General features: G+C 39.3%; 1 protein-coding gene across 1 annotated transcript in view; it reads left to right on the top strand.

Moving 5' to 3' along the window:
* Positions 1-15,102, top strand: part of STARD9 (StAR related lipid transfer domain containing 9) — a 199,452-nt gene that overhangs the window by 103,936 nt on the left and 80,414 nt on the right. Inside the window, 3 exon segments of the mRNA XM_067558116.1 lie at positions 3,800-3,877; positions 4,745-4,819; positions 6,491-6,670. Of these exon segments, the coding sequence (XP_067414217.1) occupies positions 3,800-3,877; positions 4,745-4,819; positions 6,491-6,670 (333 nt within the window).

Here is a 15,102-nt window from a genome sequence, read left to right as displayed (position 1 = left end):
TTCCTCCAAGTGTGACCCCTTCTGCCCTGTCCTCTCCAACCTGTCTCAGGTACATTCCTGTCATTTCTGTACCCCTGGCTCCTTGTCCTAGTCGCATTCTCCTCACCTAGCCTGTTCCAGTCTCCACTCCCCAGGATTCTCATTTCAGTCTGTTACTTTGCCCAGTTAGTCCTAGTCCCCCCTCCAGGTTCCTTGCCCAGTCTCATCTGTTCGTGGCTCCTTATCCCAGTCTTTTTGCTCTGTCAATCCTAGTTCTTCCCTGGCATCCCAGCTCCTGGTTTGATTTATTCTCCCCTCCCCCTTCCTTCTCTGACCCCAGTTTCTTAGTTCCAGCCTCCTTGGCCAGCCAGTCCCAGCTTCTCCCAAGTTCTTTGTATAATTTTGATGTCCTCTAATTCCCAGTCAACTGGGTCCCTGTCCATCCCCCCATCTCCTTCACTGCCTCACAGTCCCAGTTTCCTTGCCCACCAGTCCTAGTCACAAAAGTTTCTCTGCCCACCCACCTCCAGTCCTAGTCCAACCAGACTCCTTGTCCCAATCTACTCCTTTCCTTCCCTACCCCTGATCCAGCTTTTGTCCCCTCTGCATTCAAATCAGACAGATTTCTCCTGTACTCTGCATGGGTGCCAGCAGGGGGTGGTCAATGAGAGAATAGGAGAGACTGACTCCCTGCTCTCAGTTCCTTACTTTCCCCACCCCACTTTGGAGCAGTAGTTTCATGGAAAGTCCAGTTTTGCCCGGTAGCCATGGGCTGGAGCATCCTAAGCATTCTAAGTTGCTCTTTGGGGATGATGCATGCATAGTCCAGTCACACATAGGATCTCTGTTCAGTGAGGACAGAATCTTCAGAGATTTTAGCTGCTAAAATGGAAAAAGTCTCTACTAAACATGTTTGAACTGCATTTTTCAAAGGCTTATAATTTGGCCAAATTTGGGCTGAATTTCTCAAGGATGGCAAATGGCACATCCCTGACATGAGGCCAACTCTCTGCCAGATTTCAAGTCCAAAGCATGGGGGCACTAGATCATTTCAAAGGAATGTTCTCAATTTTTTTTTTTTAACATGGGCAAAATGTATTTTTTCCCTAGCCTTATTCTTGGAAATGGTTGAACCATTTTAGCTGAAATAAAAAAAAACATTTTTTTTTTATACCCCTGAAGCAGACAACTGAGGCATGGAATATTTGAGCCCAAATAGTTAAAATTCGCCGAAGTTTTAAGCAGCTGAAAACGAGGTCTTATCATGGGACGTGTCAGGCAACATTAGTTATAGGTGTTGCTAAAAGCCCCAAAGATAATACCACGTTGCTTTGATTCTACAATCCTGACTCAGACAAAATTCCCCTTGAAGTCTGTGCAGGAGTGAGGGTTACAGGATCAGTTCTGGTATGGCCCATAAGCAGTACTTATACATGGGAGTAGTCTGATTAAATTCAAATGGTACCACTTGTGTGACTATTTGTATGGGTTCCTGATCTTCAATGAGTGTTGAATTCGGCCCATAGTTCTCTTTCCTACCCCTTTCTACCTGTGTCTTCTCATTCTTTGAGACCAAGTCCTTTCATGAAAGCCCTTCTGTATTTTATGGTTACCAGGAAATTCTACAGAAGTACAGTAGATTCTACAATAAATGTCCTTTTTGTTTCCTTGTATAGTGTTATTGCAGAGAAAGGATGGGCCACTGGTTAGGGCGCTAGCCTAAGCCCTGGTCTCCACTACAAATTTACGTCGGTATAACTATGTTTCCGAGGGGTTATCCCAACTTAACTCCATTATAAAAAAATGCTATGTCGACAGGAGGGCATCTCCCATGGACATTGCTACTGCCTCTCAGGGTGGTGGGGTATCTCTCCCATCAGCATAGGTAGGCTCTTCACTAAGCGCAACAATGGTGGAGTTGCACTGCTGCAACGCTGTAAGTGCAGACAAGCCCTAAGACTTGGGAGACCTGTGTTCAGTTCTCTGCTCTATCATAGGCTTCCTGTGTGACCTTGGGCAAGTCACTTAGGCTATGTCTACACTTATAGGAGTGTGTAGAGTATAAGCACTACATGTCTGCTCATGCCACAGTGAAATGCTCCAGCAGCAGGGAAAGGCTCCAGCAGACTTCCACTGTGGCGAGGAAAAGCTTTAACATCAAGGAAAGCTCTGGCAGCAGTGAGGTGCCAGAGCCTTTCCCCACTGCCTCCCAGAGCCTTTGCCTGCTGCTGACTCCTTTTGCCTTGGCAAGGAAAGGCTCTGACAGCAGGGAGGCAAAGGGACAATACACTGCTAAAAATAACAGTGCTGACATGGAAGGCATTGCTTGAGCATGTAGAGAGACTTGTAGGGTACACACCCTCACGGTTCAGGCATGTAGGGCATTCTACTTTACTCTACTCACCTAAGCTGTGTCTCGCTGTTTATATTGCTTTTTATGCCCATGTTAGCTAGGTGTGCAGTGTCTGTACTCTACATGCTGGCATAAGTTTAGACATACCTTTAGTCTCTGTGCCTCAGTTCCTAGCTGTAAAGCGGGGATCTGCCTCTCACAGGGATGTTGTGACGATAAATGCATTAAACACTGGGAGGTGCTCAGATACTATAGTGATGGGGGCCATACAAGTACCCAATAGACTTGTTTTCCTCTCATGCTGATGTAAATCGGAAATAATTTCATTGAAGTAAATGGAATAACAGTAGTGTAAAACTGGTGCAAAGGATTGGAGAATCAGTCCTGCTACTTTTAATTTACCTCACACGTAGTTTGTGTTTTTTTTAAAAAAAGATGATTACGACTTCAATGAACATTCCTTCTCTGTGTTTAAAAGGGTTGTTTAGAATAAACTGATTAAATTGTGTTGAAAGTGTAAGCATCAAAGCATATTTAGCTATTGATGTGGTATTTATGAAGTTGGTTGGGTGCTTGAAAAGTTATGAATACTGTAAGACATGTTAATATGTTCCTATTTATCATGTTAAATTCTGTAATAAGTCATTTTATTGGTATTTCTTAATTTATAGGAAATTGCCACTTCTTTTGGAAAATAGAAAGTTAAAAGAAATCAGCGCTTCATAAATATTAATCATAAAAATTCAGTATTTGTCAGGAGAGCTAATAATCAGAATTGTAAAGTAGACAATTGCTGTTTAGACATCATTTGGATAATTTTTTTTAATTTAAAAGTTTGTTTTAGATTGCTTTTATTTTTATTATAAATAACAATGAAATACCGTTATTACATTAAGGCCTTAATACATTGAGGTCAATGCAATATGTTCTCTCCTGTGTGGGTTTTGCCCCACTTTGGTTTTGCTCCCATCCAGTTGTTTTGTGCCGCAGAGAGTGAAAGTGACTACAGTTGTTGCCCATCCCTGCACCAGGAGGCACAGCATGGGGGGGAAGGAAGGGATAAAGTTTATGCTCTCTCTTTTGCTCCTCTCTATAAATTCAGCTGCATTCTGGCCTTAAGGGCTGGACTTAATGACATAATTCTCTAGGTGAGTAAATTGGAGTTACCACTTCAACACCACCTGGATCTTATCTTGTTGAGATTTCTTATTACCGTGCATATGACACTGATGATTTACAAGTGTCTGAGAGCTCTATAATAATTGGGGTACAACATAAGGAATGGCAGCCTTTATTTTAAAATTTTCCTTTTTTCCCCCTTTAATAGATAATCTGAATTTTATTTTAATGTCATTTATTAGCAGAATTGTTTTGGAATAATCTCATCTGTAAGGAAATTCATGGTCTTCTTTTACTAGATTATTATTTGTAAGCATGATGTTTAATAATCATCTCTTAATGTTTCAGGATGCAAATGTAAAACTGATTAGAGAACTGCGAGAGGAAATTGATAGATTAAAAACTATGCTGATGAACTTTGAACTGGTGTGTATGAATTCTTATTTAATTGGACCCTCGATAATGCTTTTCGTAGCTATATAAACATAATTTTTTAATATATAAATATTACACCTTTTTATATTTGTTGAATGGGACTGGGAGGGAATGAATCTATTAATTCTTTGAGTATCATTATCATGGTTTTGTGCTAGCTGTACCTCTGCCAGTAAGGCTACTCTCTCTGGTATTGTTTGTGAATGACCCTTAAGTATAAACTGTTATTTTAAGGCAGTTATTAGAAAGGGCCTCCTCTCAGTCTCTGGGTGGATAGGCTGACTTGGCTACCCAGAAAAACCCCAAGGGTGAAATATACATTCCATTATAGGGTACTGGAGCACCATGCTAGTAACAATTTCAGATATGTTAATAATTAATAAAGAGCACCCCCAGACTTGTCATAGTCCTTTTCTAAGAAAGTGAGCTAATAGGCCTTAAGTAGTTCAGGGTTTAGCCTGCGCTCCCTGAGAGACGGTGGGAATGGACTCTGAGACATTATATACAGCTAACATTCTTTGCTGTTTTCCAGCATGTTTCCTGCTTCATTTGGACCAGTTGTGAGCTTTAACACATTTGTGTCGCTACATTGTGTAGTGACTTCTCTTGCAGGTAGAGGCTAAGACTATGCTAGCTCTGAGCTTCCCCACACAGAGATGTGGTAGTGGAAGAGCAGTATTCTTTCACTGTTTCTTACAAGCAGTAAGGTATTCCCTCAGTAAATTTGGAGGGTGAAATCAAATGTATGGCTACGTCCCTTGGATCACTTCTCTGAAATCAGAGTGTTTGACAGAACATGTCTGCCTCAGTTGTGAATAAAAAAAAAGATGAAGATCTCTATAATATTTGTTTTCACAGAGGAATTCTAGCCCTTCTTGGAGTGATGACAGAGATGGAAATCTGACAGAAATAGTTCTTCAAAATGAAATGAAGGTGGGTATATTTTATTAGCCTCCCCTCACACACACTATGATAGGGACAATGACATACTTTTTAAACAGCAGTGAAAATATTCCCATATTAACTCTTTCATGCCTGCTGATGGAATATTAATCTTTTTCAGCAATAGTCTTTCATAAAACTTCCATTCTACTGAATAATAAGTACAATCCATTCAATTCACAGCAAACATTTAAAATGTCCTCAATAGTATTTTTCATATCTATCTAACCGGTCTATTTTAGAGTTTTCTGTAGCACCCATCACTGTAGTAGCAATGTGCTTCTAAGGTAAATTAGATGTATGTGTTGAGATCCCAAGTGGTCTTCAAGGAGAGGCATTTTCTACCCTTCTTTCTGAATGGTTAGGTCGGAAGACATAAACAATGAGAAGTGAGAATTTTGTTGTGTCTGTTAGTACTTCCTGAGGTGCTAGCTTCTGGGCTCCACATGAGTGCAGAAGGGTTTTCGTCTTACAGAACTCCTTAATGGCATAGGGCTGAAGCTCTGCCTCTTGCTGAACTGACAACTTGGACAGCAGCAGTGCAAGCCTCCCACACTGCTCCATCAGTTCACTGTCAATCCTTGCCTAGAAGGACCGCATCTGGGGATTGTAATTAAGGGGACACTATCAACTTAATCTAATTTCTGTCCGATTTATTTGTATCCACTATTTGTTACAAGTAGCACCTAAGATTACTGTAATTTACAGAAGTTGGCAAAAAACCAAAAAGCATTCTCCTTTTTTAAAGTTTGCTTAAATTGTGCTTTTGACACATGTTGTGTATAGTCAGTTCCACTCTTTCCCCTGTATATAGTCCATGAGTATAGGACTAATTGGTTAGTGAAAGAATGCCTTATAAATATCAGCAAGGTGCAGAAAAACTCTCAACTTTTGTTTTTAGAGAAATGTTTTATAACAATATTTATAACAATAAACAATATTTAAAGATGGTTTTACCAATAAATTGAAGTTTTTAAAAATTGGTCGGTTTTGGAAACCTCAAGTTGACAGTGTCCCTGTAAGTCTTCATGGTCTGTTCAGTCATTGACCTCTCAGCTAGGACTATCAAAATCTATGCCAAATGTGACTGTAGTTTTGTGACATGGACACTTGTCTTTTAAGACCTGAACTGACACCATCAATGTATTTCACATAAGTTACTGCACTATTATCAAAGGGTTAATGACATTTAGATTACAGAGATAACATTGAAGGACAAGAAACCACCTCGGACTTGGAGTGGATTTGAAGATCTTAATTTTAAGGTTCAGTGAGGGTTATATAACAACACAAACAACAATTATTTAAGAAGTTATGAAAAACACTTTATATGTATCCACAGATATTTTGAAGTAAGTTTTGAATGGGCTAGGGCCCAGCTTCCCTTTTGAATGGTGCAATGTGCATCTGCATTTTTGCACACATGAAATACATTGCAGGTGCAATTCTAATTGCACGTCTAGTTATGTGCTTTGCACCTAGAGTTGGAAGTATCCATGTTTGCACCCACAATTCAATGGAAGATAGAAATTTGGCAAGAGTAAATTTGCATCTGCAAAAAGGAAGCTGTCTTTTTGGAAAAAATGACTCTTTGAGATATACTTAACTTCCTGTGTAAATAAAATTTTCAGTGTTAACTTCCTCTTCTGACCTTCTTTTAAGATCGAACAGCTGACCAAAGACTGGACCAATAAGTGGACTGACAGGAAAGCCATAATGGAAGAATACAGTGTGGACATCAACAAAGAAAAAGCTGGAGTGACAATAGATTCTGATTTACCTCATTTAATGGCCATGGATGATGATATCCTCAGTACTGGAGTTGTGCTCTATCATCTCAGGGTGAGACATAATCACTTGTTTCATTTTTTCTGACATACAATAGGTGTCTTTCTTTTGGAAGAGAACCAGATTGGGTGGCATAACAATGGCAATTATCAAACAGCAAAAGGCTGTCTTGCAAGTCACACACAAAAAACTGTGTGAAAAGATAATCACATTGGTAACAGGACAACAATAAAAAACAAAGGGGAAACCATCTGTTCTCCACCATCTGTACAAAACAAGATACATTCAGCTGAATATTAAGCTGACCTTTATCATAGCACATGCAAAACTTACTGGAAAGCAAGTGTACGTGTGTACAAAAGCAAATAGGTGCTCAGCTGCCCAGAAGATGCACTCAAGCAGCTGTTTGCCCACACAAAATGGGTATGTGTCACTTTTTGTGAGCACTTTTCTGTCGCAGTTCAGGGCAACTGCACCTGTATTCTCCCTTCATGGGCTAGCAAGTGCACCCATTCTAGGCTCCATGCTCTTCAAACTGTCACCTCTCTTGGGCAGAGACCTGTGTGTGTCTCCCTCCTGACCAGTTTTTTTCCAGGATGCACAGTTCCCTGCCTACACTGTGATACCTCCTGCAAGGCAGACTGCCTAAACAGGCCAACATCTCTATTTTAGCGTAATTACCAGCAGTTATAAGCTACCTCACAGCCTTTTATAGGGAAGCACATTTATTCTTAAGGTGAAAACATTACAAAGAAAACAAATAGAAAACAATGCAAGTTCCTACACACATGCTAAAAGTTTTCCAGAGGTCAACCATCCATTTTATGGGACCTTAGTGTAGGCCAAAGTCATTCCAATCCTTCCCAGGAAGGATTGGACCCCCTGGGATGGAAGGTCCTTTCCGTTTGCTGGATCAGGACAAAGGACCTGAATCAGTTTAAACTCAGGCTACTTATCCAAGAGTTTCTTCTTTGTCTATTGTTCTCGGTAGAGTCAATTTTTAATTACTTTATATGTACCTGTCCAGATAGTGCTACTTCTCTGAAGGTGTTAGAATTTGAGTGAATTTGCCTAATTACCCTCCACTGTTCTTACTTTCTGAGGGGATGTGGTCACCCTCTCCCATGGAATCACATACAATCCCTGGCCCACAATGATAGCTTTTTTGACTGCTGCTGCACATTGAGTGGATGTTTTCAAAGAACTATCCACAATGACTCCAAGATCTCTTTCTTGAGTGGTAACAGCTAAACCCTATCCTTTTATAAGTATAGTTGGGCTTATGTTTTCCAATGTCCAATACTTTGCATTTATCAAAATTTAATTTCATCTGCCATTTCATTGTCCAACCACCCAGTTTTGTGAGATCCCTTTGTAACTCTTTGCAGTCTGCGAAGTATTGAAATATTCTTTTTGGCTGCAGTGAATAAATGGGTATCCTGGGAGTCTTTCCAGACTCCAGGGATGAAATCTCGGCCCTGGTGAATTCAGTGAGAGTTTTGCCATTGACTTCACTAAGGCCAGGATTTTCACCACAGAGATTTCCATAATGCCAGATCCTCATCATTCCCATGTCAGAGTTAATAAGGCTTCAAGTGAGTGTGGTTTGGTCATCTCCTCTCCCTGCCCCCCTTTTAACATGTTACTGCCCTAAATTGGATTCTAACTTCTTGACACTGTTTAAATGAAGGCAAGTTCTAATATAAACATGTTATTGCAGTCTTTACATGGAATGAGTGATGGGGAGTAGCCTCTTCCTCTTTGTGCTCATTAGTGAGATAGCTGAATACATCCATTTTCAGATATATTCAGGTATCTACAAATACAAAGATCCTAATCCACATGTAAGCACTCAGCAAGTTTTATATGGGTTTGAGACATTCGTGTTTTTTGTTTCATTTAAAAAATGGTTTTTGGTCTGTTTGAGATAGAACTAACACTACTTGTATATGCTTTGTGCTATTAAAGAGAAATTGCATTAGATAGCAAGCACCCATTACCATGAATACACTGAGAAATACATGGGATATAAACACTCTTTTGGCCTCATCTTTTGAAATGTCAGACTTCTGGAATGAGAAAAGTGATTGCAGTTTGCTTTTAGCACATTTAAATAAAATGTGAAAGCAAAGACAGCAATTTAAATGGCCTGTCCTAAATGTAAGAGGTTAGGGTAGCATTTTGTGGAAAACCAAACATAAATCTGTGAAGTTCTAAGGTCAAATTTACAAAAGTGCCTAAGTCACACAGGTGTGTAAATCCATTTTCAAAAGGGACTTTGGTGCTTAGGAGCGAAGTCTCATTGCAAATCCTCCCAGTAGAAACCACTTTTTAAACTGGGATTTAGGCTTCTAAGTCAGTCAAGGACAGATTTTGAAAAGTATTTAGGTACCTAAACTGGCAGATAATAGATAGATAATCCTTAGATAATCCTCTCTTCCAATATTGTCTTGGGATAAGTCATCCTTAGAACAACCTGTCAGGTTATCTGTTAACCTGGTTTTCCAACACAAACAAAAATGTGTTTGAGGGAAGTATTACTAGCTTTCTCCTTTAATGCTCTGTAGTCTAAATATTTTGCTCTATAATACGAGTTTTCTGTCTCTCTATCTTTGATTTCAACCATCTAAAACTGAACTTCAAAATCAGTCATTGTGGTAATGCAGTCATTGTTATGGTAAACAATGGTGTACACTTTGAACTGTCATTCAAATTACTTATTAATTATTAAATGATTTGTTTTCTTATTACATTTATTAATCCAGTTGTCAAGTCAAGCAATTGTCCCTGAAAGTTTCCATAAAAGAGTGCTTTATGCACGGATTCAGTTAAGGAATTGTGTGCAATATCTTCATTAACAATTCCTTCAAGTAATATATTTTTCTTCTTCCTTTTCTAAACTAACTCTTCCGCTGTCTTAAATTAGCCTGTTAGCAACAGGCCATTTCAGATGGTTAGAACATTTTGTAGAGAAAAGGTGGATGAGGTAATAACTTTTGTTGGACCAATTTCTGTTGGTGAAAGAGGCAGGCTTTCGAGCCACACTGAGCTCTTCTGAAGGTCCGAAAAAGGGCTCTGTGTGGCTCAAAAGCTTCTCTCTCTGACCAACAGAAGTTGGTCAAAATAAAAGATACTACGTCACCCATCTTGTCTCTCTAATATTCTGGGACCAACATGACTACAACTACACCACATAGAACATTTTGTGGCATTCACATACTGAGAATCCAATTATGCTATCCTAACACCTGTATTAACCACTGTGGAGGAAGAATATAAAGTCCACTGGAGCAAAAACTGCTTTAGATGGCTATGAAACCTGCTTCAGAAAACAAAAGTACTCAGTTAAAAATTTGATTTTGTCTTAAAAATAGTACAGCCTTTAACATCATCAGTGACCTAGAAGGCATTGGGTCGTACCTCTGGTGGAATTCCCGAGTGGTGCAAAATTTGTGTTAGGTCAGATTGCAGCTGCTCCAAGCAGCTGTAACCTCAATTACTCGAAGGGCAGGACAACTCAAAAAGTGGCTGATGCTGGCGTGAGAAGGAGCATGGTCAGGGTAGCCAGTGAGTGCTCTAATTCTGCACTTCCCATCAACTTTGCATTGATGGAGCTATGATGGAAATTAAAGCTGGTCCCCGCGGAAACCCTGTGAATGCAACAATATAAACACTGCTTTACTGCACCAGGGTAAATCTTCCATGAGGCATAAAAGGGTATAATTGGTGCAAAGAGGTGTAACTTACCCCTTCCTCTGCCAGCTTTTCTATATTTGACCCATGATTGTAGTTGCAAGACAGTTTAGGTCAATATGTTGTTCTTCAAGGAGTCCTGCATTTAATGGCAATGCCATCCACACGCAGTCTTTTTTGTAGAATAAATTCAGATACCAAAGATCACATTTTCAAATTACCCTCTATATGTAAGCCCACAAATACCAAACATGTTCATACAAACCAAGTAATTACATGGGATTTTAGGTTTAGAGGCCCATTTGAAAAATTGGCCTTGGAGGTTTGTTTCTTGCAAAGGTGCATCTTTCAAGAGTTCTTGCTCTTTGCTTTGACTTTTTTCTTGTTTCGAAATTGTAACATTTGGAATTTGTGCTTGTAAATCTTTTTAGTGATTCCCTCTCACATTTGGTCTGAAGTGCCTGATTTTCTGGCTGAATACTTTTATTTGAAGTAAATATGTAGAAATAATCCTCTCTTCCATTGTAAAAAATTGTAAATTGCATACACACAGCTTTGGCGCTGCAGTCCAAAGACAGAATTTTTTTACTACTATGAAGGTGTATTACCAGTGAGGTGAATGCATCTAAAGGCCTTCTTCCTTTAGTGGCATATTCCATACGTATTATCACTGACACTTTAGACTGTGGATTTGTTTTTGTTAGCCATTTCAACATAAATAATTGAAAGTATTAGTGATGTAAATGTCAGTGTTGGTAGACATTCATATTGAATGTTGACAACATTAATCTCCACTGTATATAAAAAGTAGTCACTACTGCTTAAAGCACACTTTTTTAAAACTCGTCCCTCCATATTATAATGTACTGATTTGCAAACAGTAAAGTATTCCACGTGCTGCTTTTGACAAAACCTGTTAACCACTTATGTTTCACTTACACTAACACCTTTGTCCCTCTTTCTTTGCTCCTAGATGCTGCCTTTTCTTTTCTTTGTGCTTTGCCTCTTTTAGGCTCTGGTGTCTGTTACTTTCATCTGAACGATAAGAAGGTAAAATTTAGTGTTCCTTATGTTTTTGTGCTCTTACACACTGCAGTCTTGCAGCATCATTCTGTACTTTTTGCATGGAAGGAAAAGGCAGCCAGCTTTGAATCATATTGTGCAAGTAGTGTGTTATCCATTATTCTCTTCTTGTTTCCTATTTCATATGCTTCTCATATACAGTAGATTTTATAATTGCTCAATGACATGTTTGTTGTCTTTTGTGAATAGTATCTTTTCCCTTGATTTTAATTGCTCTTTATGGTCTGAAGTTTAAGTTGCGGGATCCATTTGTATTGGTGTAAAAAGGATTAGTCCGTTGGTGTAGTAAAGATTTTTGAGAGATGATGTGCTTCCAGAATTGAAGGGCAAAAATATTTCCCCAATATACTGTTGCTGCAGTAGGCTAAATGCTCCCATGGAGCATTGCTGTAGAAAGTTACAGTATAAAACAGTAATTCAGTACAATAGATGGAAGTACTTGGAGTTGCTACAATTAATCTAGTTGATTTTTTATTTTAATCCATTTATCAAATGCCAACTGTTCCCTTTCCAAGCTAGAAGAAACAATATTGAGCTAAGAAAGATAATCTCTGTGCAAACCGTTTAGGTAAGTAAATGAATAATAGCATTAAAAAAATTAAAACTAATTTGTGGGCCAGGTTTTTGGCCAGTTTGTGAAAAAATGTTTTAAACAGCCTGCTTTCATATTATTTGGTCTCCCCTCATCATGAAATATTTTGTTGTGTTCCCTGGGGCTACCACCTGTGTTTTATGGGGACTTTTCAGTTGCCATGAATTTCATTTGCAGACACTGCTGTAATGCACAGATTTCTGTATTTAATTGTATTACCAGATAGTTACATCAGCATATTGGAGGAGTATTTCATAGATAATGAAAATAAGTCTTGAAAATAAAAATCCCTTCTTAGCCAAAAACTTCTGGTTAAGCATAATTAATAAAGTGCTGCCAGGTTATATTGTACTCCTTTGGGTTTCTTACATGGTGCCCGTACGAATATGTATATGAGGTTCAGAATGTTTAATCAAAGGCCACATACATTTCTCATGCTGTCTGGAATGGCTCATGACCATGAGTCTGTACTTCAGGGCAGACTGTCAGAAAACAGGGCAGACACGCCAAACTGGTGGTGTGTATTGTAATTAGACTTCACCAAGCCAGTACCAAATGTGAACTCCTGGATTACCATATCAGTCTTACCAGTGAGTCACAGACAATGCCCTTAGACTCTCCAATTTATGTTGCAACCCAGACAAATTGGACTTTGAGATAAAAAGTCGCTTATGCCAAAAATCCAACCACATTCCAGTCCACAGAAACCAGTCACTTAACACAGATCGATTGGTACCCTAGATCTTACACCAAAGAGTATTAGCCAATTCTAGGGTAAACTAACTAAAGGTTTATTTGCAAGAAAAAGGAATGAGAGTTATTGAGAGGTTAAAGCAGGTAAAATATATGTACAGGTCCATCACAGTCTATAATTCCAAATGGTAGTGGAGATGTAGTAATCTGCTAGTTTCCCAAAAGTCTGTCAGGGTTACACAGAATCACTCTGGGGATCTCTGTCTTCTCATTCAGTTATTCTGCCCTGTTAGAATCTAAACAGTCCAGAGGATGAAGGATCTTTCCCTGAATCCATACTTATAGCTTCTTTTCACAGAAAACAAGCTGACAGGGTCACTAACCATATGGGCTTTTCCTTTGATGAAAGAGAGTGAGGAATGCATTTAGAGCATTTGACCTCTGATCATCACACACGGCCACTTGCTTTGAAAATCACACTTTTCTATTAAAGTTCTTTATTTGCATTCCACAAGACTTCTTTCTCATTTGATGGGTTATTTAGTTACAGGGGTATACACAATGTAAATGTTTGCTACTTCATTATAATGGGATATAGATAAGTGAAAACAATGCAAGTTAACACTCCATTAGTTTTCATGAAGTTTAGGCACCAAGTGCCCATATAGATATGTATGTAAGGTTCAGAATATTTAGTCAAAGGCCAAATCAGTTATCAAGTACTTACAACCATGCTCAGACCAAGTTGGATGTTTTATGGTTGAGTTGTTCAGGAACTATATGTTACGAGTGCATGAAATTTTGTAGCAACATGTAATGTGATTACTATTCTAGACTGGGGGGCGCCTAGGAACACCACTACCTGTGGCATTTATGGGCCTGCCCCATGTCCTCTTCCCCCATGCTGTGGGCCTGACCCTATTTGGAGGGGTGGTGAAGGGGGCACCAACACAAGAACAGTCAGCAATGTTGGTGTGGGTATGCCATGGTCATCTGGGAGTTTGAGGCTGGCTATAGCTCCTCTTTTGGCAGGATGGGCTGTTTTCAGGTGGGTAGGTTTCTGTTTAAGAATGTAAAGGATGGCTGTATTGGGCCAGATCAGTGGTCCATCTAGCCCAGTATTCAATCTCTGACGGTGGTTGGTGCCAGGTGCTTCAGAGAGAATGAACAGAATAGGACAATTTGGAGTGATCCGTCTAGTCCCAGCTTCTGGCATCTGGATGTTTAGGGACACTATGAGCATGGGCTTGCATCCCTGCCCAACCTGGCTAATAGCCATTGATAGACCTACCCTCCATGAACTTATCTAATTCTTTTTTGAACCAGTTATACTTTTGGCCTTCACAACATCCCATGGCAACGAATTCCACAATTTGGCTGTGCATTGTCTGAAGTAGTACCTTTTGTTTCTTTTAAAACTGCTGCCTATTTTTCAGAAAGTGTCCCCTATTTCTTGTGTTATGTGAAGCGGTAAATAACACTTCCTATTCGTTTTCTCCATACCATTCATGATTTTATAGACCTCTGTCATTGCCCTCTCCCCCCCACAGTCGTCTCTTTTCTAAAATTAACAGCACTATATTTTAATCTCTCCTTGTATGGAAGCTGTTCCATACCCCATATCATTTTCATTGCCCTTCTGTGCACTTTTTCCAGTTTTAATGTATCTTTTTTGAGATGGAGCAGCCAGAACTGCATTTAGTATTCAAAGTTTGGGCGTACCATGGATTTATATAGTGGCATTAGAATATTTTCTGTCTTATTATCTATCCCTTTCTAATGGTTCTTATCATTCTATTAGCTTTTTTGATGGCTTCTGCACATTGAATGGATGTTGTGAGAGATCGGTTCAGAATGACTCCAAGATCTCTTTCTTGAGTGGTAACAAGTAATTTAGACCCCATCATTTTGTGTGCATGGTTGGAATTATTTTTTCCAATGTGCATTACTTTGCATTTATCGACACTGAATTTCATTTGTCATTTTGTTGCCCAGTCACCCAATTTTGTGAGATCCCTTTGTAAATCTCAGCTATCAGTCTTAGACATTGTATCGTCTGCAAATTTTGCTACCTCACTGTTCACTCCCTTTTCCAGATCATTTATGAATATGCTGGTCCCTTTACAGATCCTTGGGGACCCGGCTATTTGCCTCTTTCCACTGTGAAAACTGACCATCCATTGTTTCCTGTCTTTTAACCAGTTACTGCTCAATGAGGGCACCTTCCTTCTTATTCCATGACTGCTTACTTTGGTTAAGAGCCTTTGGTGAGGGACTTTGTCAAAGGCTTTTTGAAAGTCCAAGAATACTATATCCACTGGATCACCCTTGTCCACATGTTTGTTGACCCCCTCAAAGAATTCTGGTAGATCTATGAGGCATGATTTCCCTTTACAAAAACCACGTTGACTTTTCCCCAACATAT

The sequence above is a fragment of the Emydura macquarii genome, unplaced genomic scaffold (genome assembly GCF_026122565.2).
Source record: "Emydura macquarii macquarii isolate MOO-44397 ecotype Brisbane River unplaced genomic scaffold, CSIRO-AGI_Emac_v2 contig_1876, whole genome shotgun sequence".
NCBI lineage: Eukaryota > Metazoa > Chordata > Testudines > Chelidae > Emydura > Emydura macquarii.
Note: the sequence above shows the minus strand (reverse complement) of the source record. Positions and strands in the feature narration are given on the sequence as shown.